General features: G+C 55.3%; 1 protein-coding gene across 7 annotated transcripts in view; it reads left to right on the plus strand.

The window, feature by feature from the left end:
- The first annotated feature begins 5,918 nt into the window (after positions 1–5,918).
- Positions 5,919–24,823, plus strand: part of MVB12B (multivesicular body subunit 12B) — a 66,981-nt gene continuing 48,076 nt past the window's right edge. Inside the window, exons 1-6 of one of the 7 annotated variants that reach the window (XM_074846671.1) lie at positions 5,919–5,967; positions 11,161–11,247; positions 12,316–12,438; positions 18,277–18,384; positions 21,597–21,693; positions 24,591–24,720. In XM_074846671.1, coding sequence (XP_074702772.1) covers positions 12,328–12,438; positions 18,277–18,384; positions 21,597–21,693; positions 24,591–24,720 — 446 coding nt within the window. In that variant the 5' untranslated portion in view covers positions 5,919–5,967; positions 11,161–11,247; positions 12,316–12,327. Of the gene's footprint in view, positions 5,968–6,114; positions 6,329–7,051; positions 11,248–12,315; positions 12,439–18,276; positions 18,385–21,596; positions 21,694–24,590; positions 24,721–24,823 lie in introns of those variants that run through there. The other 6 variants (XM_074846668.1, XM_074846670.1, XM_074846669.1 and 3 more) reach the window with 6 other exon arrangements.

Consider the following 24,823-nt stretch of genomic DNA (forward strand, 5'->3'; position numbering starts at 1 on the left):
CCATTCTGCTGGAGGCCCAAGGTGATGCTCCTGCCCCCGGGGCACCTTGTTGGCCAGGTAGGACAGGAGCCAGAACAGAGACAGGGCTGAGGACACCCCACCCCGGCAGCAGGGCTCTTTACTGTCCGTGCTGATATCCCGGCTGGATGAGGCCTCTCTGGAGAGGGCTGGCTCCCGTCCCTGCCCCGGGCTCTCCCAGCTCCCCTGGTCCCCCAGCCTGGGCTCCTCACTCCGGGGTGCAGCCAGCACCAGCATTGCCCGTGGTGGCAGGAGGGGGACGGACAGGCAGGGACCTGTCTGTGGGGGGGCTCCGGGAGCAGCGCGGGGGCCTCAGCGTGGGGTTTGCCACTGTTGGGAAATTTATGAACGATTCATAAACGTGTTTTACAGACAGCTGTTAGTACGTGCTGAGCAATACTCATTCTGTCAAGGAAAACTAGTTACAGGGTTATAACCAGGCCACTTAAATATTATGATCCATAATATATAAATAGTGGGCCCAGTGCTGCTGCTTTGTGCCACAAAGGGCCCTGTGCACACTGCAGTCCTGCGCCGGCTGAAGGTGTCTGTGAGCCATGTGCTCACACAGGGACTTGCCGCTTCTAAAAGCCACTTCCTGCCCCATCGCGGGGTCACGCAGCACACGGGCTAATGAAGCTGCCGGCCGGGCTGGTGCCGCGGCTGCGGTGGGAGAGGGGTGAGGCTGCGGGGTGGGCAGCAGACGGGCAGCTGTGCTGCCAGCTGTGGGTCAGGCCTCTGGGCTCCCACTTGAGACTGGCACGCATCGCCCCACGGCCCCAGACGCAGTGAGGCCATGTGCCAGCCCACTCTTCAGCTTAAATTCAGAAATGATGTCTTTTAACCTTGGCTCAAGTCACACGTTTCCTCGGTGTCATGGCCAGACCAAACTGAAAGGGGCAGAAGAAGGTGTCGGTGCTGCTGTGGCACAGAACCAAAGCGCAGCCCGGAGGCGAGCGAGGGCTGCTGGGCTTTCAGCAAAGTGTCTGCCTGGCCGTGGCGTGCCCGGTCCAGCCGGCGAGGGGCTGCGCTTGGGCTGCCGGCGGTAACACGCACCGGGGTGCCTGAGACAGCCTGCCAAAAACGAGGACTGCAGTAGTAAAATAGTGAGCTGTTTTCTCTGCAGGAAATATTACACAGCCTTGTTGAACAAGAACAAAAGATTAAACTCAAAAGTGAAATGAAATGCAGAAATGCTGTGAAACCTGGTGGGTGGTCTGGGGGTTTCTGACTACACCAAGCTCCTGAAATATCCCTGCATCTCTTCTCGGGATCATGTCACCTGCAATGGGATCTCTTCATTAAAAAGCAACCCCTACGCATCCTGGTAGAAAGCAGGTGTCTACTGCAGAGTTTGACGGTCTTTAAAAACCTGCGGAGTGGCTCGTTTGCTTTAGTGAAGAACTTGCCGCTATTGTAAAAGTGGGGGTTTAGCTCCATCTTCTGCTGGGGCACGGCCCTGCCACACTTTTCCCACTTACAGAGGTGCCTGAATCAAGGAGCTCTGTGGACCTGCTCATTCCTTTTAGAATAGTGAAGATTTAATATAGAAATATAGGAGGGAAGTTGTGGCTGCAAAGAGACATGTTGGTGCACTAAGTTAGAGGCAGCAGGTTAAACCTACCTCCAAGAAACCTTAAAACCAGGCAGCAGCTCAGCCTTGACCTGCAGCGGTTCCAGCACAAAATTAAACTCTGGGCTGATTTTTCTCTAAAGGCAGGCATGGAAAAAATGGTACGTGCAGCATATTTCACTGCTACACTAAATGTGGCTGGAGAGAGATTTGAATTCCTGCCACATAAAGGATTTTAAGCAAACCAGGGCTTGAGCTTACAGTCAGGATGAGGATGCAGGATGCTTTACAGCTTGTCATAGTGTTTCCCCCTGCAAACTGGGATCATTTTTGGTGGTAAACCCTGACCAGCGCTTGCCAGGAGTTCCTGTTCCCCTCAGGAGCAGGGTGTGAGGCAGAGCTGGGCCCGTGCCCCCGCCACTAACCCGCAGTGCTGCCATCCCCATCCTGGCTCCAGCCAGCACCCACCGCCGATGGCGCTGTGCCTCACCAAGCGAGCTGGGAGCAGCGTGCAGGCTGCACTTCAGCACAGATTTTGCTTATAATAAATGAGGATCCCTGTATTTTGCCTGTTCTCTGCTGGAAGCGTAGAAACCTGTGCTGTGCTGCTCTTCTGAGGCGTCGTTTGGGAATGGACAGATTTTACATTACAATATGCTTGAAATGTAAAGAGGGTGGTGGGGCTCGACCACAATCTCTTATCTCAGTCCAGCCTCTCACCTCTGAGCAGATTTCGCTGCTCCCCGGAGGTGCTGCAGGGCTGCAGACGCCACGACGTGGGCTCTGCCCTCCTGCGTGGACAGCCACAGCCCCGTCCACGCTGGCTGGGCCCGTGGAGAGCACGGCCGGCGAGGAGGGGTTTGCTTGCCAGCCACAGCGCTGGCCTTCCCCCGTGGCGGCTGCGGGAGCAGCTCCCTGGGCACCTTCAGCACCGCAGCGAACGCTGCGAGGTGCGAAGCTTTGCCGTCCCCAGTGCCGAGCCCCAGCAGTGGCACCAGTGGTCGCCACCCTCCCAGCAAGGCCGCGCTGCTGCGGTCGAGCGGAGGGGGGTAACGCGAACGGAGCAGGTCCTGCGCCGCTCACACACCCAGTGCACGTTCACTGGAACAGTGTCCTGGAGGATGCCAATTCTGGCGTCCGTCCACTCGAGGATGAGCGAGCCGTGTTTGTTCAGCCGGGGCTCCAGCACCGCAGCCAAGGCTGACTGAAATTCCTCCTATTCAGCGTCCTGAAAACAAGACACTGGTACGAACTGGGCAGCGTGTACATGACTGCAGAACTCGTGAGAAAAGACATGCTCTGAATAAACAGGAGTAAATAAATGCATTTTAAAAAAGATTTATGTAAAATATTCAGAGGAAAACATTATACTTGCAAATACTTATGCTTTTGAGTAACTTTACACTGGTAGATTAACCAACTCCAGTATTGTTATTCATGTACCTAATACCAAGTGTGCAAGTATTTGCTGATTCAGAGCCTGCGCTCAGGCTGGTGAAAGAGCACAATGGTGCCTCTCCCGCCAGGTTTAAAGGCCTCCGAGAGCTCGCCCCGTGCTGTGCCCCGCTGCGGCAGCGCCGTGCTCTCCTCCGAGGGCAAAACCGAGGCAGCAGCTAAACCCTGCTGGAAAGCGGCTGTCTCTCTGGAAAAAATGTTATTGCAGATCATGCCACAGACATGTTGGGATATATGTTTGCAGTGAATCTTAGAATATTTTGTGGATGCTAAGCAGCAATTAGAGTCTTCCTTTGGAATCAATTCATTTCCTACTGCCGTGGTAGCAGGGAGGATCTTATTGAAACTCTAGGATTTTTAATATTATTACACTAAAGACTCTCTCAGTATCAGCATCTCCATGGGGGAGCATTAGCACACTGTAATGTGTAACAACTTCTCCAGTTCAGGAAATCTTGTTGTATTTGTAATAGGGCATTTGGGGCATATATTATGTATGGGACATATATTTCTCATTTCCACCAGGCATCATCTTTCCTTCTCTCTAAATTACTCTCCAAATAAAAAAAAAAAATGCATTGTATTCCTTATCGCTCAAAATATATATATTTTTTTAATCTTTGGACCCAGAAGCCACTACCAGCCATCAGGGCTGTGCGCAGCAGAAGCCACAAAGCCTTGGTCCGACAGTGAGGGAGCAGAGCCGTGGTTAAGAATACCCAGTTATTACCGTGGTTCAGCAAGCACCAGCCCAAAACGCGTTACTGGAAAGAAGCACCAGCCAGGACAGGAGGAAGGTTTGGTCCCGGGCCAGGGCTGTACCCAGGAGGAAGCGGGACGCCAGGATTCTGCTGTCGCAGAACACTTTGTTTGCTTTACGGACAGGAAGACAAAAACACTAATGTGTATGTTGCATTCCAGACAAGCCTCTCAAACACTACCCAAGGAAAGCTCGTAGTGTTTCTCTTGGTAGTAAGTCTGAGCACACCGGGAGGAAGAGCGAGGAGCTGGAACAACCCTGAGTATCAAACCCAAGAACTCCCCTGGTCCCCGCCTGCACCCAGCTCCACAGGCACCTCAGCAACTACAGACCAGGCGCAGCTGTGGGAAACTCTGGGTCAGCCGAGCTCCTGCCTACCTCAGCGAGAGCCAGAGGGGTGCAAAAATAGCCTGGAGACACCCAGGGAAGGAAAGAGAAGGGCTGTTTGCTCAACCACTCCTGCTCAGTTCAGCCTGGCTAAAGGGATGTACATAGACAGGGTCCAAATAGGATGGAAGAAGCAAAGTTATCCAGGTGGGAAAGAAACAGGCTGAACAGAGCTCCTCCAAAGATGACCAAATCTGAGCAAAAAGAAAATGGGAGAGGGGGAAAAAAACAGGGAATTAGGGTGTAGTTAAAGGCAGACTATCAGACAAGGAATCACCCTGTAACAACAGAGAGGGACCCTCCGTTAAATGCACCACCCCCTCCCATGGTACCTCATTTTGTCAGGGCAAAAGAGGACAAGTGAGGGAAATTTGTGTGCCATTGTCTGCGTGAGATCTTTCTCATAAGTCACAGAGGCCACATTTCCAGCACAAAGGAAACTGTGGCTCTGAGCAGGCAGCACATCATGGAAAATACTTAGAGGAAACCAGCTCTGGAAAGGACCAGGGAGACCATCTTGCCTGGTCCCTGCCCCGAGGGAGCGACTGAGTCATGTCTGATAAGTGCTTTTAGGAGGGCTTTCAACTTGACCAGCGATAAGAACTCTCCCAGCTGTGTCTCACTCTTTGCTATTGTTAAGTTTTTCACTGTCCCTTTGCAGAATCTCTTGCTGCACTCCACACCCATCACTTCTCTCACAAAGGGCGGGAGAACAGGTTACTGCCCTCCTCTTTAATTCACCTACAAATTAACATGTTTTCCTCCCTCCTTTATTTCATTCTTCACCGCAGGATTTTTTCTTTTGCTTTAGATGAGCAGCTCTGGCTCTTTCAGTCTTGCATCAAAGGCCGCTGATGTCAGCCCCTACACCAGCCTCGCTGCTCTCCAGATGATCGCTGACGGCCTTCCTGGAGGTGAGGTGCTCAAAACCAAACGCAGGACAGCTGCAGGGTTAGTCCATATGATTATAGCTGCAGGCCCTGCTGCTGTTCCAGGTTAATGCTGTGATTTGCATCATCTGCTAATTTAATAAGTGTGTTCTCAGTTCTATCACTGGCACATGAGAATTTTGAGCAGAACCAGGCCTCTGCAGACCTCAGCCCAGGGTGTCTCCCGTGCTGCCAGTGGAGCTCTAAGGGCTTCAGGTGACCCAACCAGCCTGGCAAACCCTGGGATTCGCTGGGTTTGGTTTCCAGGCCGTGGCAAGAGAGAGCGTCAAATACCTTACTGAAGTCACGGCAGCTCCCGAAACTGCTTATCCCCGAACCCCAGGGGCTGTTGTCTCAAGAAGAGCCCAAGCTTGGTTTGACACCATTTGCCCGTCGTCAGGCCACGGCAGCTGCTGCCCCTCTCCGAGTCGCGGCTTGTTTCAGCAGGAGGACTGCGGTTATGTTGCCGAAATCACAATTATTCAGCTCTTTTTCCACCTCCCAGAGGCTCACGGACCGCAGAGCTCGGGCCTGGGGCAGACCCCCGGACATTGCGACGCTTCCACCCAAGCGGAGGTCAGCAGAGGAACCGTGGGGTTTTTTCTAGAAAGTTTAAATTTTCGTGGCGTGGGGTGGGTTGGCCTCTGCGCCCCGAGGCCGGAACCGAGGTGTGGGGGGTGTCGGCGTGGCCGATCCCGCTGCCCGGGGATGCGGGGCGGGGGGTCGGGGAGCCCCGGGGCGCGCCCGCCCTGGGTGGGACGGGACGGGGACAAGGGGCAGGGACGGGGACGGGGCAGGACGGCCCCGGGCCCCGCGGCGAGAGGCAGCGCTGCGCGGCCGCCGCGGTGAGTGTCCCGGGGGCCGGGTCGCGGTGCGGGGGCCGGGGCGGGCTCTGGGCCCTGCGCGGGTGGGCGCGGAGCGGCGGCGGCGGCGGCGGCGGCGGGAGGAGCCCGGGCTGCGCCGAGCTGCGCCGCTGCGGCCCCCCGGCTCCGCCGCTCCCCCGGGGCCCGGCTCAGCGCGCCCCGGCCGGGCCAGGCTCCGGGCCGCGGCCTGCCCGCCGCTCCGCTCCGCTCCCCGCCCCGCTCCGCCCGGGCCCGCAGGCCGCTCCCCCGCTCCTCCCGCCGGGCCGCGCCGCGCCGGGCGATGAGGAGCTGCTTCTGCCTGCGACGGGGGAGCCGCGACTCGCCGCCCGCCGCACGGGCAACAGTTAAGTGTCCCCGGACCCGCCGCGGGCCCCGGCCCGGCCCTCGGGGCTCGCACGGCCGGGGCGCCGCGGGCAGGCCGGGCCCCCCCCCATACCCTCCCCCGCCGCAGCTCGGAGCGGCCCCGGGGCCCCGGTGAGCGGCCCGGGCGCCCCACCCCCGCCGGGGCAGAGCCCTCCCGGGCCCCCCGGAGCGCGGGGCCGGCAGCGGCGGAGCGGCCGGGGGTCGGGCCGGGGCTGCCGGGGCCGCGCGTCGTGGGGAGGCCGCGACTTCGCAGCGCGGCCGGGTCCTGAGCGCCGGGCCGGGTCCCCAGGGCTGGGCCGGGTCCTGAGCTCTCTTGGGCCGAGTCTCCAGCTCCGGCCCGGTCCTGAGCTTGCTTGGGCCGGGTCCTGAGCTCGCTCGGGTCGGGTTCCCTGCGCCGGCTGGTCCCCAGCTCCCCCGTGCCCTCCCAGTCTGACCAGTGGGCTCAGGTGGGGCTGGCGGTCGGTCCTGGACCAGCTTCTGTGACCAGCGGTGGGGGAAAGCCCTGGTGACCTTGACCTGTGCTGGACTTCACTGCAAATTTTGTTAGTGACTGGTTAGAGGAAAATAACAAAAAGACCAGTGTTTCGCGTGGCCTTCTGATGCAGGTGTTTACAGCGTGGGTTTTGCCCGAGTGCCCATTTTTCTCGGCTGCTCTCGGGTTTCTGCCTATCTGGAGGTGATAATGTGGGCTCTCTCTTTGCAGGACCGGCTGGAGCGGTGATTGTGAGCTGCCTGGGTTTTATGTACTCACCTCTTGCGTTACCGAGCCTTGTGAGCTTCCTCTGGGCTTTCTGGAGAGGTTCTCAAAGATCCACCAAGCTTCAGGATTTTCTGAGCTGGGGCATTCGCAGCTGGGTCACGGTAACGCAAGCAGAGTCCTTCAGCCGGGACGAGACAGCCTGGGCTTCAGCAGGTGTCGGGCTAAGACTTGGGTTTCTCCATCCTGTGTTTGATGTTAACCGAGTGAGAACGTACCAGTGTACACCTTAGCGGAGCCTGCGCCTTGTTGGCAGGTTGGCAGGGTCATCCCTGGCATTTTCAGCTGAGGTAGCCTCACCCACTAGATTTTCTCAGCATACTGGGACAAAGGCTTTGCTTGAGCTTCCAGAGGTGTGAAATAAAACGTGCAGCGTTTCAGTCCTGTAGCATGTGCTGTTCTGACAAAGTGAATCCCAGGCTCGAGGGTTCTTGTAGCCCCCAGGGATTTGTTCATACATGTGACAAGATAGAAATAACTGAATTGAATGTCATTTAAATTTCGCTGCCCCGGTGCAAGGTCATCTGTGTATGGAAACCTATTTTGGTTTGAAATCAGACACTCTTCACAAACGTGTGTCCGTAGTTAGAAGTGCTGTGAAGCACTACGAGATCTCGGTTTTGCTCATTCTGTGACTTAAGTTCCTGTTTCCATCCAGTTCAGTCGCAAACTGCAGAGATTTTGCAGCTGGTACGGGGCAGCTGTCTCAAAGGCAGGAGCCTGGTGCAGGGGTGATTCCTGACATACCTTCGTTTGGGGCGAAATGTGAAACTGAAATTCTGCCTGCACGCGATGGAGGCCTCCAGGGCCCTGACCCCGTGTCCCGCCACGGTCTCCTGTTTTTCTCAGTGAAACTATGTCCTATTCCATGAACAGAAATAGAAAATTGGCCGGGGCTGTGTCCTGTTCCCGGATGCGGTGGGAGGACGGGGCGTGCGGAGGAGTATGTCAGTGCAGTTTCCAAGCACCCGTTGTGCCAGCGGTACCTACCGCCTTTTCAAAACGGTGGAGCGATAACCCGACCGTGCGAGCGAGGGTTTTAGCAGCACGTCTAATTTGGTTTGATGGGATTATTTCCCGCAGGATGCAGGAATTCAGTGAGGTAGCTGATAATTTTTTTCTAGTTTTGCCTTAGCTCATACTCTTCTGCCTGTGGGAAGAGCCAAGTCAGTGTCAAAGTGCAGGGCTTGTAGTTGAAACAATAAGACCATTCTCTCTCCACGTCCCTTGCTATTTAACTTCCAAACTTCACCTGCTTTGCTGGCAGCGTGATGCTTCTGTAGCAAATACATCATCAGGCCTGAGCTGATCATGTACCCACCAGCTCTTGAGCGGGCCTAACTTGTGAAAAGGAACACTGAGGGGGAAGAATGCCCTAGAAACTCACAGTAATACATTCATTTCTGAAAACATACTTCTCTGCTGTGTATGTGTCCCAGCCACAGCCCAGCAGCGTGTGTGGTCAGTCACCTTGGTGGAATACTTGAAACAGACAGTGAAGCCAGTGGAAAAGCAGGCCTGGGATAAAGTAATAAAAGTGGAGATGAGCTAGTGAGAAAATAGGGGAGAGTGAAAAGGATGCGCAAAGAGAATCTTGGAGGTGCTGGGAGGTGTGTGCGACTGCGGGCCTGGGCTGCAAGGCAGGAGGAGATGAAGAGGATAAAGCAGGGCCTTGGCTGAGGGCAAAAGGCTGTGGCAGAGGCTGGCAGAGTCCCTGAAGGCCTCTCCGGCAGCTGGGCATCGAGACCCCCAGGCTGCCCGCGCCTCCAGCCTCGCCGCACGGCCCCAGCTCGAGGGGGCGGGAGGCGTTCGGGATAAAGCCGGCTGCGTGCCCAGAGCCTGCTCCCTGCGTCTCGTCCTGCTGCTGGGGGCCGGTGCCGGCAGGATGCTCCGTGACTTTCCCTGGTGGAGGCACATCCTCTCCCTGCTGGCTTTGTCCAAGCGGCCCCGTGGTGTTTTGAAGCTTCTTCCTACCCCAGCGCTTGCATCTGGTTTCCCTTCGCTGCCTGGGCCTGCTGGGGGCTGGCCGTGGCCCTGCAGTTGAGAACGCCCTCCAGGGAGCATGCTCCCAACAGTGGGAAAAATGTTCTTCTGATTGTTTTGGGCTGTTCCCAGAATAGGCCTGGAGTGGCGGAGGCCCTTTGGCAGAGCTTGGCAAAGGCAGCTTAGCGCAGGATGGTGGAAGGTTTGAGTTCTTGGCTGCCATGGCGTTAGGCCGGCGTATAGGTCAAAACTCACATTGTTTAAAGAGAACTTCCTTAAAATAGCAAGCTGTCTAATAGGCGTACTCATAGAATCCTGCTCCTTAATTTAGTCTGTTCTTTCACTGTTTGTTTTTTATTTTTAAGTTCAAAGGTGTGATAGAAAAGAAACCAAACTTTGCAGGCACCCTGGGGGAGAAGTGCAACATAACTAATTGTCTGTATGATGGCCCGGCCAGAGACTCCCCTCTGACCTGGGCAGAGTTCACAAAAACATTTATCCGAGCGTGCAGCCCAGTTGCTGCCGCTCCGTGTCGGTTCCAGACGTGTCCTCGATGCCACCGGCGCAGCGGGAAGCTGCCGTGCCGCGGTGGCCGGGCGCGTGCCCAGCCGCCTTCCGGCAGACCCGGAGGGTGGGTTTCTGGGCTGATGCTCTGCCCGCCGGCTGCGGGGCGCCAGGCTCGCCGGGCGCAGGGAGCTCGGCTCGGCCCTCGCCGTGTTCGGGTGCTGCTGCGGGCCCTGCGCCGGTGCCGCCTTGCGTCTCGCGCTGTGGCTTCCGCCTCCCGCCCTCTCCAGGCGGAAAGCCCTGCTCTCCGTGCTCAGCCGCCGCCATAGAGAGGCTTTGTGTGAGCCGGCACAAAGTGAGGATTGATGCCGCTTCCCCTCCCCCTGCCGCGCTGAGTGGGACCACAAACGGCTCCGACAAAGGTTCCCTTCTTCCTCCCGCCGAGGACGGGGTGCTGTCCCGCTGAGGGGTCTCCCCAACGGCACCATGCATGGGCAGAGGCACCCACCCCCCTCCTGCGGTGGCATCGGGGACCCCCAGGGCCCCGTCCTCAGCCTCTCCCAGGCCACCCTGCTGCTGCTCGGGGTCCTGCCGGGGCAGCTGGGCCTCCCTGCAGCATAGTGAGCCGGGGCTGGGGCAGCCTTCGGCAGCAGGTCCCCGGCCCTGCCATCGCTGCTGTGAAGAGTGCTGGGGGCTCCCTGCCCGCCTGGGCTCTCTGAGGGGGGGCACAGCCCCTCTGCTTCCCCCCAAAGTGAGGTGTCGGTGCCATCCCGGCCACCCGTTTCCCCCGTTAATGTGGAGCAAGCGGAGCTTTGTCAGGGCGGGTTTGACAGAGGCCGGAGGCAGCGGGGGAGTGGATCTGCATCGCTGTGGCCGTGCTGGAACCTGCCGTGCGGTGTTCTTAGCGTGCCAGGGAATATTGTCACTTGCCTGGATTTCAGTTTGGAACGGCCTAAGAGAAGCTCCTATCAGCATTCATTATCTCCCAGTCCCTCCCGATGCGTAATAACAAGTCATCACGTTATTGAGAGTGACTTGGAGAAGTTTCAGAAAACGTGCCTCTATGAAGAGCAGATTGTAAGTTCTTTGTTGAATTCACGCTACATTTGCTCGGCATGGCACGTTTTCGGCAGCGGGTTCTGGATTATTTGTGAGGCATCTGGATGAGCCGGTGGAGCCGCGCAGGCAGCGGCGCGGGGTTTGTCTGGGCTGTGCCGGCTGCCGCCAGCGTTCTGCAGCAGGGACCTCCGCTCCTCGGCCGCCCTGAGCACAGGGAGCCCGTCGGGAGGGGAGGGTGAGCCCCCGCGGCTCAGGGTGCGCTTGTAGCCGTGCTCGGGGGATTAAACTGCCTGGGGAGCAGAGCGGGTCTGCTCCGCTTTGTGTGTGCTGGGTCTCGTCCAGGTGCCGGAGCAGAGCGCTCTCCTGGGTGTGGTTCCTCAGCGATAGTGTTTTCACCATTCCTGGTTTCTAGCTTCTGTCCTGTTGGACTCCCCAGGTGGTCTGGCTGTTCGTGTGACATTATTATTATTTACATAGGGCCCAGACTTGCTCTTTTTTATTGCCTGCAGCACGATGTTTGTTCAGACTGGGCATTGTGAAGTGTAAACCCAGGTCCCACTTGGCACCAGCACTCACCTCTGCCTTTTCTAGAAGCAGTAAGTAACCAGCTGTCTACACTGGCCTAGAAATGCTGGGGTTTAATTGCTCTGAGGAGGGAACTCAATTAGGTAGCTCTGGTTCACGGCTTGTCTGGCTGCGCAGCAGTGACGCTTGTTTACACAAAGCACTGCCCTTTTATCTCGGGGTGCGTGGGGGGTGGTTTCCCGGGGCATTCCTGCCTGAAAGCCAGAGAAGACTTGCCCTGACTGGCAGCCTCTGCAGGAGACCACATGCTGAGGCAGTGGCACCTTTCCCCCTCCTCCTCCTCCTCCTCAGCGAGTTGTTTCAGCAGCTCGCTTGTCTTCTCCTGCTTCCTGCAACAGCATCTCTCCAAAACTGGTTGGTCTTACCTGCTTCTGTCCCACTTTGCGTATCTCCCTGCCCTGAACTACTCGGTGATGTCTCCTCTTTCTCCTGGAAGATGCTCGGGCCTCCTCAAGGCCTCTGTCTGCTTTGCATCAGACCGTCCCGTGCCGCTTCGTCTGTGTTCCCTGGTGTTGAGGCTCTCTGCAGCAAGCGTGGTTTTGCATACAGCGCCAGATACATCTGTGCTGCTACATGAAAATGGTCTGGCTCAGGAGGGTGCCAGGGGGCTGAAGACTCGCGGGGGAACCCCCGGCGTGTCTGACACCCGTAGTGGAGGGGGAACCTCCCACTGAAGCCATTAAGCAGCAAGAAATCTTCTTCTAAAATGTCAGAGCAGCTTCAGCCTGCCTGAGTCGGGGATGAAATTTGCTCTCTGGGAGGGAAGGGAACGAGCTTTGATTTTTCCATCATTGCTAGATGGAGACCAGCCCATGCTAACTATCCTGGAAACAACAAAATTAATTTCAGAAGAGACTTCTGGCCCAAATTCCAAACCTATTGGGCACTGCACAAACGTACCCTCTTATCAAAAGCAAATGAAAGTGCAGAAGGTGTGTCTGGCCTAGTCCCGTGTTTAACTTGGCAGTCTGTGGTGTGTCAGCACAGGCTCTGTGGCATGCATGCAGGCTCTGGGTGCTCTCTGTCTCCTGCTGGGGTGTGCTGCCCCGCAGCCCTTTAATTCTGCTCCTTCCTTTCAGGATCAGTCCATCATGCCTGAAGTGCGAGACCTCTCCGATGCCTTGCCTGACCTGCCGATGGATCCCATCACGGGCGTTGGGGTGGTCGCGTCCCGGAACCGAGCACCCACTGGTTATGATGTTGTAAGTAGAGCTGTTTCAGCCGCGGTTGCTAACGCTTCGGTTCTGCACTAATGAGCCTTTACTTTGCTGTGAACAGCATCTTTTCCAGAGAGGGCTCGCCTTCAGATGTGTGCCTTAAGAAGTAATTTGATATCCAGCTGCCCACCTCTCAGCCCACAGCACTTAGCACTTTCCCTCAGTGGAGGTTTGGGGGTGCAGTTGTGCTCCTTCATCTGTGCCACTCTGGAGAAGCATAATTACCTGGAGGAGGGGTTTTCAGAACAGCTGGCCACTGTGGCATGCAAATTTAATAATCCTAGTAACATTCATCCTGAAGGAGTCCTAAGTATTGCACAAATTATATCTCTGAATAAATGGATCCCGCATCAGCTGTTTAATCCCACATATCGGCACTGCACAATGATGATGATAAGCTCCAGAATGGGAAGCGAGGAGTTTTGCATCCAGCCGAAATTGCAGGGATGATTTTGATGGACGGAATGCAAACCTCTAACCTGAGCTTTGGCAGGAGGCTGGGCAGCAGGAGCAGGCAGCTGGGTACAGCTGAGATGAGTATGTGAATGGTTAAAGGAAGGTCACTGTTTAACAGCTGCTTGTTCCTTGGATTAGTTGCTGTGTGACCAACAGCATCATTTTTCTCCCCATAGATTAGTGTCCCAAACGCTGAAATATCATAAAATACTGACCTTGCAGAGCTCTGTGTGGAAAGATTTGGCCCGTAGTCCATCTGCTCACCTCTCTGTGTGTCCTGCTCCAGCTGTGCTACATCGCACCTTGGGTTTCCAGTCACACAGCTTGCGTGGTCGGGAGTGGGAACCAGTTGACTTGGGGCTTTGCTCACACCTTTTCAGCTGTGGATCGTTGTGTGCCCTGTCCGGTGTGAGAAGGAAGAAGATGGATCAGGCTGAAGTAAGGGCACAAGGGAGGGAGCTGTGAAAAGGCTCCTTGAAGGCCTGGAAGGTTTTTGCATTTGCTGCGTTTTTCTGAGTGCTCATTACCAGGCTGAGCCAGGCTGTGTAATTAGCTGCTTGGCCTGATAAAGGAGCACGGGACAATGTGAGAGTTGTGATAACAGAATTGCATTCTGCCTAAATGACTGGGCAGAGAGAGCGCTCACCCCAGATAGCCTGGCTGTGGTTTAATAGGGAGCTCTGGTGCTAATGCAGTTTAAACTAAACAAGATAAAAGAGTCTTCCTTGGCTTAATCCAATTACGGGGGTGTTGTAATAATGCTTGTGAATGTGGGTCGCTCTCTCCTGGGGGGCACAGAGAGGAGGCTGCCTTTCCTCTGGTTCTTCTGCCTTCCTCTCTGTTCCCGAGGAGCTCTCCTCTGACCCCGGGGCCGTGGGGAAGTGCCTGCTGTCAGCTTACCCTAAGCGTGGCTTCCCCACGCTTCCTCCTTCGTGGACGGCACGTCAGCGGTCTGGCTCTGCGTCGGGACGCTGCCAGCTGTGGCTGGTGTCCTTCCCACGGCACGGCTGGGCCGGGATGTCCTGGTGCCCGAGCCCGCGGGCCGTGGCGCCCAGGGCCGTGGTTTTCGTGCCCGGGGAAGCGGCTCCTCTGCGCCAGCTGGGGCTCTGGAGCAGCGTGTGCTCTGTGGGGTTGTCGCTTCCCCGTCGCCTCTCCGGAACCCAGCCTGGCCCAGAGCCGAGCGTGCGGCAGTGGACTTCTCGGTGCCGTGGAGAGCGTCGTGTTCTGAGGCGTGGGCAGCGCGCGGGCTGGGGCGGTCTCGGCGCTGTGCTTCTCCAGACATGCATCTCCCTGACGAGACACCGACACTTGGGTGTCGCTTCTGGGTGTGTGGCCTCGGTGAAGGCAGCTGTGAGCTCCATCCTAGGAGCGTGTTCCCTAAAGCCCTGATAGAGGCGCAGGCTGCACCCAGAAAGCAAGAACCCCTCTCGTCTTCTGGGAAGCGTTAGCACCAGTTTTTCTTGGGTGGTGGTTGTAGTCCCCTTAGGGACCTGATCACTTTGCCTTTTGCTACAGCCCTGCAGCATTCGGTTCCACAGGTGGAATCAGAGTTGCACGGGAAAGTATTTCCTCTTACTAGTGATGAATTTGACATCAGGTAGTTTCACTGGTTTTGGGTTTTGTGACGAAGTACCCAGTTCTCTCTTTGAGACAGCCATGTTAGTTATAGGCTTTACCCAGTTTCCCTTTCATTCTCCAATAAACAACCACCACTGTATTCTTCTACTTCCTTTTCCCTTTGCTCCCCTTTAAAAGAAGCAAAGGCGGGGCTGCTTCCAGCCCAGGAGGGAGTGAAATGCCCGGGAATGTCCCGGGACGGCTCCCAGGCTCACGTGGAGCCCCAGGGTGCAGCGTACCACCCGGCTGGAGGTGATGGTGCGGCCGAGCCCAGGGTACCAGACCTGGGGGAGTCTTGGCAAATGGGTCAGAAATCTTTTTCCCTCAGTTTTTTTAATTACTCAGGAATCTCATGGCCTTTGTGTCTGCTTGAAAACCAGCTCCTGACACTTGTGATGACTAGCCAGGTCTTTTAACAGCTGAAACACCAAAGACTTGATTTTGCCAAAACGTACAGTGCGTCTGAACTTAGATTCCTGAAAATCTGCCCAAACTGGCAGGACTGAGTGTATGGGTGGGGAGGGCAGGGAGGAGAGGTGGGAGGCAGGGCGCCCGGGGCAGGAGAGGTGTGGTTCCTGGGTTCCTTGCTGCAGGCTGAGCGCCAGCTCCGTGGTGGGGTTTGCTCTGGGCCAGAGCCCCAGCATGCTGCTTGCCCCGGGCCAGCCCTGCGGGGCAGGCGGCTGTGGGGGGGCCTGTTGCCAGAGGTCCATCCCGTGGTAGCAGTAACCCCACAGTGACTGCGGGGCAGCGGGTAGGTCACCCTGTGCTCAGAGGGGTGGGCTGGGGGGCACCTTCCTTACTGGGGGTCACTGTGCCAGGTCTGTTCGTAGCGTGTGCTGAGGAGCACCTTGCTCCGGCTGCACGAGGAGCTGGGCCGTTCCCTGTGCCCGGGGATGGACTAGATGATCTTCAAGGTCTTTTCCAACCCGGATGATTCTGTGGGTGCGCAGTGCTGGGAGCGCGTCCTCCGTGCCACGCGCTCCTCGCCTCCTCGCCAAGCAGAGGGCTCGGTGAGCTGGGGCCGCGCAGCGCCCGTCCCGCCTCGGCTCCCTTCCTGCGCTGCCGCGCCGAGGGCACGCTGCCGAAGCTCTGCTCCCAGAGGTGCTGGGGATCCTCCTTGCCTGCGGCAGCCCAGCCGATGAGGCAAGAAGTTTCCTGTTTGTATTGCTCTGTTTTCTTTCCCCATGAGTTTTCTGACAAGTTGCTGCACGCTTACCTTCTCCAGGCTTGGAAAAAGTCTTCAGCAGGATGATGAGGCGGCAGAGCTCTCGGGGCGAATCACTGGGGATGTCGCCTGTGACTGTTGCGTTTCGGCAGAAGCAGGAAAATGGTTTTGACAGCGTTTCCGGGGGGCCCCGGGGCTGGCGAGCTCTTATCCCCAGCTGCTTTTGGCTCCACTGCTCGCATCCTCCTGCGAGGCTCTGCAGGTGGCTCGGTGCAGCCGGCCTGGTGCTGCTGGGGCGGGAGCATCGGACGGGCCCGAGCGGCTGCTCGGCGGGGACCCTGTCCCCGAGGGCCAGGCCGGGCGCTGCTGGCTCCAGGGAGCCAAGGAGTCAGGTGCTGCCACGCGCTGCCCAGGCCAGGCCGTCAGGAAGGGGAGCGCGGGGCCGCCCTGGGCTGCTGTGCCTGCCCGTGGAACCAGCTGGTCCTCCAACTAGATACTGGATGGGTTAGAGTGGCAGGGTGCTTCCTAAAAGGAGGGGTGGTGCAGGTTGGAGGTTTTGGGGGCTTTTCATTAGGTCAGAGGATAACGGTGCCGAGCCCCCCTTGCTACAGGGGGGTGCGGTGCCAGCACGGGTGCCCCTCAGATGTCTCGGCCAGCTGTGATCCAGCGGTGCCCTGGGCAGTGCGTTGTACAGGAGGTGGAATCAACTGAAGCCGTGTGCTTCCACCTCCAGAAATATTTGGTATTGTCATAAGTAACGTAAAGTTCCTAAAGCGTGCAGAGGTTGGGTAAAAAGTGCGTTTGACAGCAACTCGTATAGCACCAGTTTTACAGTTGCAGACTGCGTCTGTTGCTGCCTGGTGGATTTTCAGCATCTTTAGTGTGGGAACAAAGAAAACAAAACACAAGAAAAACTGGAATATAGATCTTGAACCATATTAATTAACAAAGTGATTAAATCGGGTTGTAGTCCCTCAAACTGTTTCTAACAAGGGCTGGAGTTCAGGCCAAGTGTCCCTATATGCCAACAGCTTTTCGAAGCAGTCTGTTTTCTGAATATCTTTTCACCAGGACTGACTTACCCACAGGGGAGAGATGCAGGTGGATTTTATATATTCCTAAACCAGCACTTTAGGGAAGAGTTGAATTTGAGGAATAATAAAGAAACCAAAAATCCCACCGAAATCCTGTTTTAAAATTTTAAAAATGATGCGTGTTTCTTTGCAGAAGCCTGACTGCAAAAGCTGCGTGTGTCGTTCGCGGCCTTGAGCTGAGCAGGGGCTGCTGGACTGCCGAGAGCAGCCCGTGCACTTTGCTCCCTTCGCGGATCAGACAATAAACACGCTTTTCCGTCGTGTGCTTTGGGTATCCAGAGGGTCTTGCCAACACACATCTCTTCCTTCCTGTGCCCTGCTCGCTCTCTGCTCGACAGAGCCGGGGTGCAATCAGTAACAACAAATGTCAGCGCTTTGTGATCAGGCTGCTCTGGGGCCGAGGTCTTGCTCAGTTCCCTAAGATCAGACTTGGAAGAGCTGCAGCGGGGCGGTTTGCCCCCACCTGAGAGGCGTTAGGCAGAAGTTCAGCTCTGCTTCTGCGTGGTGCAGACCACGCTGGAGTCTCCTGTTGGGAGCCGTCAGTCGGGCACGAGTCTGGTGGGGTGGTCTCCTTTCCGCTGGCCTTCTCCTCGTGTTCGCCTCCGTGTCTCCTCTCCCATTCGACGAAGACCCTTTGGGGCAGGGGCCCTCCCCACTCGCCCCGTGCAGGACGAGTGCCCCGTTGCTGGTGCAGCAGAGCCCTTTCCCGGGGCGTGCGGCTGCCTCGTGCCCACTCCTCATAATCAGCTCGGGGCTGAGGCCTCCTTCTCCTGCCGTGCTGTCCTGGTTTCGGCTGGGATGCAGTCAGTTTTTCTTCTCAGTAGCTAGAATAGTTTAAACCAGGCCGCTTCCTCTTCCTGCGGGCCTGTGTCCCTTCAGCGGAGGGCCCGGGCTCCGCTCCGTGGCCCCGGTGCAGTGCGTGCCACCGACCGGGCTGGCCGCAGGGTTGTGTTGGGGAGGGACGTTGGTGGGGCGCGTCCTCACACGCAGCACCGCTGCTGAAGTCCACAAGGGACTGGGGCTTTCCCTGGCTGCTGGACGCCGCTTTTTGGCCTGGGAGCCAGAATTCCTCGATGGCTTTTCTGTAAAAATAATACTGAGGTTGGGCAGTTTGTGGTTTGTTTGCACGGACCCCTCCTCACGGCGTGCCCCAGCGTGCCCTTGCATGGAGGCTGGTAATGAGAGCCGCAGTGTGCTGACTTTCCCAAACTGTTGTTTGGAGACTGTAACCAAAGTTGCTGTTTCCTCATTAGAATAGCCTTTGTCAGAGCATCTTTAATCAACGGGCTCCCGAGAGACAGTGTTTTTAGAACTTCTTTTTATACCTCCTCTTGGAAGTTCTCTGCACTGCACCTCATGAAGAAACTAATGAGATGCTGTGAGAGTTCGGGCTACCATTAATTAGAAGAGGTCTGAGGAAGAAGTACTACACATATATTAACTTTATCTTGGCTCACGTGTCTCTGCTCTCCCTCTGTCTCTTCTTTCCAGGTTGCACAAACAGCAGATGGCTTGGATGCTGACCTCTGGAAAGATGGCTTATTTAAATCCAAGGTCACACGATACCTGTGCTTCACGAGAGCCTTTTCAAAAGAAAATGTAAGTCCCTTTGCTGAGTGTCTGCATGATTTGCATCTGTACCTGATATGCTCTTGCCCATAAGATGATTCATTTTATAGAGCCAATTATAATTCAGGCAGGCATTTCACTGAGTTTGGGTGAGTCAGGAGGCAAATTGCAGCAACTGGATATTTGCATTTTGTCTGTGTTCTTCATGGAAAGAAAGCGCTGGCAAAATTTGCAATAAAAGCAGCAGAAAAGGGAATGCTTGCATTTCAGCAACCCCCTCATGCCAGCATTTCCAGCTGTAGCAGTGGGCGCTGCGTGCTCATGATCCTGACGAATTTCTATCTTTAATTACCTAGAGAAGCAAATGCTGCAGGCGGTGTTGGTGAAGGCAGCGATAGTTTCTGAATCCTGGGGCATCACAGATACTTTCTTGCAGGATTAGCTTTCCATTCTTTGTTGGTTTTGGTGCTGATTCTTGAAAATTTGCCCACACTGTGCATGTACTACTATATTCTCCTAATCTTCTAGCGTGGCTATGAAGCATAAGTTAATTTCTGATTAATGGCAGTTGTCTGCCCACACCTTCCGTGGAGGAGGGCAGACCATGTGCAGTGAGAGCCTGATGCCTTCTACTGTGGTTTTGGTTGAGGCTGGTGTGGAAACTTCCTCCTTTCTGGAGGAACTATTTAATTCTACAATGAATGCACTCCATCTAGTGGGTAATCCTGCTTTTGGTCGTGTTTTGGATATTCGTAGTGTCTCAGTTGTCAGGGTATGGAGATACCATTTTGTACTTGTGCTTTCACCAACGACGGGAACAGAAAAGCGGCTGCGACTTCAGAGCCTGATCATGGGTCCTGACAGGAAAGCCGGGGGCTGCCAATTTCCACCATTTGACCTTTATTCCATCCGCTTCCCTGCCTGCTTCTAGATTAAAATAAAGCTCCAGAGCTAGGGGAAATATCGCTTCCTGGGGTGGATGGACAGTAATTGTGCTTTTCATCCTGCAGTACCTGCAGTAGCAGGAATAATAGCCCCGGAATAGGCAGGGAGGGTATTTAACAGAAAGATCTGTGACGATTTGAGTATTAAGTTTATCTGTGGCTACCTTAAATGTGAGGTTGTCAGAAATAATTACAAGATAGCAGCAACTGCTGGCTACCAGAGACAGTGTAAATACCCTCAGTCGGTGCCTGTTGGGCTTTTGGCACGAATCCTCTGCTCGGCACAGTTTGGGGGCACATTCCTCATACCGATGAGAGGTGAATTACAGGGAGCGTGGGGAAGCGCCGCCGGTGCCGGCCGCACAGGGCTGGCCGCTGCGGCACGAGTCACTGCGGGTTGCCTTGAGCCCCATGTCAGCGCCGTGAGACCCAGGGGCGGTTCTGGGGAGCTCCTGGGCAGCCCCCCAGCAGCACTGCCTGTGGGATTGGTGCTGCTGTGGCTCGTGGCCCAGCAAGAGCTTTCCCTCCCCAGCCATGCCAGGCACGATGTGTTGCCTGACGGGGACCTCGAGGGTGAAAAGGCCTCAGCCCTGCCCGGTGGCAGTGACCTAGAGCTCTCCTCTGGGACCAGGAGGCTCCTCTCACCTGGACCTTGATGTGTTGCTGCACTTTGGGTTGGAAGTTTTACTGCTCAGGGTTTTTTTCTGTTTTTAACAAAACACTGGGAACTATTTGTCCTGGAGAACGTGTTGTAGTTAGCAGAGTTAATGCACCTCAGATACCTGGTTCATAACGGAGGCAGTCTGTAGTGTCTCTTTAGCAGAATCATCATTCTCAACAGCTTACAGCGTTTGACAGATAGTGAGGACGTGGCTGGTGTTTGAGTGTCGCGGTGAGGGGGCCCCGCGTGGTGCATCTCGTGGATGGGAGGCGTTGTGCCCTTTTCTCCTCTGTACATGGCAGAGCGTCAGTGCTGGTCCCCGTGTTCGGCAGCTAACGAGCTTACCGGGGCATCTCTCCTCCTTGCCTGCTGTTGATGGAGGAACAATCGTTGGTTCAGCTGAAAGTTGCGCGCTGATGTAGCACAGCCAGACAGTTTGGATAAATAAAACATGAAAGATGAATCAGCAGTGACCACTTCATCTACCATTTCCCATGCCAGGACCACGTTAACTGATACACTTCACAGCATCCAGCGTTATTCGCTCTGAGACGCCCTGGCCAAAGCGGGGACAGGGGTGGGTGGGGGCTGCGCGGGCGAAGGACGTGTGCCACACTTGTGTGCGGTGGGGCAGGGCTGCAGGCGCGGCGGCCCTCCTGGAGGCGTTGGTGGAACACAGAACCTCCGAAAAATGCGCTCAGACCTGATCTCCTCTTATTGCAGAGGCTGCAAATTTAAATATGTTTTAAAATAGTTCAGGGTAGTAATCGGGGAGTAGAGGTTTTTCTGAAATACTCTGTCAGATAAAAACTAAAGGAGGTACTTAGCAACCAGTAACAGTAAAACACACTGACGTGGTTTGATGGCTTAGGATGAAATTTTAATTGTTCTGTATTGCATTTCTGTTTATAAGGCTGTGCAGTAACTAAAATGTGCTTTTCTTCCATACGTGAATCCAGATTATTGGCAGCAATGCTGGCTTTAACGAGAACTGCAAAGAAAATCTGGTCTCTAAACAGTTGTGGAGGCTGTCATTCTGAATTGTGTTTTGAGCTCTTCAAGCCTTGATTAATAGGACAAGGCATCAGTTCAGATTTCGTATGGACTCCAAGTGAAGTTCTTCATTCCAAATGGCCTGCTCTTCTGGAGCGTGCCTGTGTTTGGAGCTAGAACCGTGTCTATTCAGTACTAATTAGCTAATACATGTAATAACTTTGGCTGTGTCTGCAGGAACCATCTTCCCATAATGCTTTCTGCTGTTACTGTCACGGAAATATTGTGCTGCTGTTGTAGAGTGTGTGAGAACTAAGGTGACCTGCTTAGTGGATGAGTTGGGGAAGGTAACGCTTTGAACTGCTGTTTCCAAAGGGAGGAGTTTGGTTGTGCTTTGGGGGATCCAGAAGTAAGGCAGCGGGTGAGCTGTGAGAATCTGTAATGCTGAAAGTTGTCCAGCATCTCCTGGGCGATCATTATGTGGTTCCCGTGGAGGGGACAGTTGCAAATGTTGGCTTGGTACCATTGTTGAAGTTGGTGGTCAGATACAATGACAAGGCATCTTGGGGTTCAGCAGGTGAGAAGAGCTGGGTTTGAATCTGGTGACACCGTCAGAGCCAACTGTTTCTTTTCTCTCTCCAAAGAGTCATTTAGGCAACGTCTTGGTCGACATGAAGCTCATTGACATCAAGGACACTTTACCGGTGGGCTTCATCCCCATCCAGGAGACCATCGACACACGTGAGTTGGGGTCTGTTCCTCAGCCCCGGCCTTGGCTGCGGTGCCTGCGTGGGGGGGGTGGAGGGGGGAGCCCTGGCCCAAGGGGACGTGCTCAGCACCGCGGCTCTCGGGGTTACCTGTGCACGCTGGGGGCAGCTCCCTGCAGTGATGCAGCCCTCGGTTTTCCTGTACTCTTCAGGCTTTTTAATCTGCTGCCTGCCTGCCCCCAGCTTGCCTGCTGGAGCGGCACCACACCGGGCCAGGAATAGTTTATTCCTTCATTTTGCGAGGGTGGACTAGGCGGAGGGGGAGCAGAGCTGCTGTGCTAAGGGCCGTTCACAAACGGGTGCCGAAAAGAAGGGCCCATGCTCTGGTGCTGGGCTCACACACACCAGCTTCTTGCCTCCCGCCGTGAACAAGCCGCGGCCGTGTGCCGGCAGGCAGTGCTGAGGGCAGGGGTGCGGTCGCCCTTGCTGAGAGAAGGCGCGAGGGCGATGCCCAGGGAAGACACCATCCTCGTTTCCACAAAGCAGAAATAGCTTTGCTGCAGCGCTGAAGCCAGCAGTTCCTACATGGTGTGTTCGGGTCCTGCGAGAGTCGTGGTGGCGGCAGCTGGGGCCACGTCTGGGTGCAGCACGTGGCTCTGCCTGGGGTGCGGGGGAGCCCGGGGACGCGGCCGCTCGGGAGCGGGGCTGGTACCGGTGCTCAGCGGTAATGAGATCCAGCCTCGCCGGGAGGAGAAGGGAGTTCCGTGAGCCTGCTCTGCAGGGAATCGCTCGTCTGGGCCTGCAGCAGATGGGGATGGCTTTTCAGTTGCTACCGACCTGGTTCTGATTTGAACCCGTGACCGGGAAGTGAAGGGCTCTGCAGCCCGTTTCCCGTCCGCTGGGTCACCCCCTTTCCCCAGACAGTCCCAGGGCACGTGTGGCGCGGGGCAGAGTCATCGGCTCATCCCTGGGGGCGCTGGACACTGACCACGTGCTGCTGCAATTTTTGTGAAAGTCCTGTTGGAACAGGAGTCCGTAATTAATTTAAAATGCGTTGGATTGCAACCCATACAGTCTTTAAAGCAGAGGCACTGTCTGTATTAATGAAGTGGGGCATGTCCCTGCCTCCATTAGCATGAATGAACACATTTCGATTGACTGTTTATAATCTGTTTACTTAAAATTAACTCTGGTTAAGCATGTGCCATTAATGAATCCAGCTCCTAAACCAAGTTTACTACAGACTGCAGACTCTCGCCAAGAGTGGAAGAGACCAAAGGCAAACAGTCAGCTTTGTGCTTACTGTGAAATTCAGCTAAGAGGCACTGATTTTGTTCAGAGTTAAACTTGTGGTCATGCATGTTTCTGTGCTCTAAGTGGCAGCTGACGTGTAGTAAATATAATGAAATATAGTGCTCCTTACCGCGTTCTGAGGACCAGATGTGGAAGCCTTAAACCCTGGGCCCCTAAAATCAGTTTTAGGCACTTCAGATAAAAGCCCTAGTTTGCTAAGCAGAAGACTAGACTTCAGGGATACAGGTATTTACCATCCTGCGAAGCAGCACTGCAGCTGCACAGATGCTGGGTTGTGACACACCTCGCACTCTCTGCACGTTTATTGGCGCTGGTGCGACAGCAAATTCCAGCGGCCGGGATGGATTGCTTTCTCCAAGGTGCGGATTACGAAACAGGAGGAGCCTGTAGAGACAGGGCTGCTTGCCATCTGTTGAAGCCAGAGCATATTTTTAAGCTGGAGGATATTTATTCATATTAAACTGAAGGGTTTTTATTTTGCAGGCACTTGTTTGTAGTTGTTTTTCTCCAGCTTTTCATTCGGGGTCTGCACTTCAGATTTTCAGTTTACCAATAGACTTCTGTCACGGCTTTCAAGTGCCCGCATTCACAAATGGAGAGCTCGCCTTGGTGACCCGAGGCTCCCGCGGGCTCCTCCGGGTGAGGAGAGGGGGGTGCTGAGCACCACGGGCCTGCGTGTGCCCGCACCACCCGCTGTCGAGCGGCTGACGCGTCGTGGGGGTGGGTCGTGTCTGCATGTGGCCAGACAGCGCACGTGGGCTCGCTGCACCCATGAGCTGTAACTCCGGTAGGCATCGGGTTTTCGTGACGGATAACGTGGAAGGAGTGCAACTGCTGTGCCGCACAGCAGGAAGGGGCTGGGCAGCAGGTTCCTCCGCCCTCTGAACACGCGTCAGTACGTAACAGTTGCCCTGTAGGAGGTCCCAGCAATTACTGCTTTATAAATCTGGTTTATCCCTACGAAGATACCAGGGCAAATGCAGTGGAAGTATCATTTTGGTGTTTTCTTACTGAGTCAGGAGAGGTCACGAGCACTGGGGATGCCTGAGGCTTGGGCAGAGGCTCTTGCTGCCAGCCCCTGTGCGTGGCAATCTGCTTTTCTGCTGCTCCTCCACGTGCTTTGGTTGGCTCTTTGGAAGCACTTGGCAGAATAAATTGACGGGTTATGTCAGCAGCTTCCAGGTATGTTCCTGGAGGTGATGCTTGTGGGAGGAATGTTTAGATGTGACTGTCCGGCCAGTAAGGCAAACATTACCTTGGAAGGAGAAAGCCAAGGTGAGAAGTACGTGGCAGTGGGAGAATCACCTGCCATTTGCTGTGGTGCAGCACTCTGTGGTACACGTGGTGCCTTATCCTCTCTGCAGAGGGGAGGGGGGGTGTTGGTTTATCGGGGTGCCTAATAACAACTCTCAGGCAGTGTACAGAGAGCTCCTGATAGAAGATTTCTCCAGTCACTGAATGGCACTGCACTGTCTGGTTTGCTGACATATATCTGTTCTTTGGCTCCAGTTCCTGCCATAATTATCTGTCTAATATCTGGAAAGACAATAAATAACATTTACACCCTAATCTTGCATAAAAAACTCCCTGTGTTCTGGTTCTGGGTTGTTTCTGCAGAAGAAATAGCTTTCAGAAAGAAGAGGCTGTGCATTAAATTCATCCCTCGAGATTCCACAGAGGCAGCGATCTGCGATATCCGAATCCTGGGCAGATCTAAGCAGGCCCCCCCTCAGTACACGTTCATAGGGTGAGTACCCCTCGCTCCAGGAGCTTCCTCATAAACCCGGTTGGACCAAGGCCGAGCACCCTCTTTTCCTGTAATTACTAAGCAGTAATTTGTAAGAGCTGAA

Source organism: Strix aluco, chromosome 20 (genome assembly GCF_031877795.1).
Source record: "Strix aluco isolate bStrAlu1 chromosome 20, bStrAlu1.hap1, whole genome shotgun sequence".
Taxonomy (NCBI): Eukaryota; Metazoa; Chordata; class Aves; order Strigiformes; family Strigidae; genus Strix; species Strix aluco.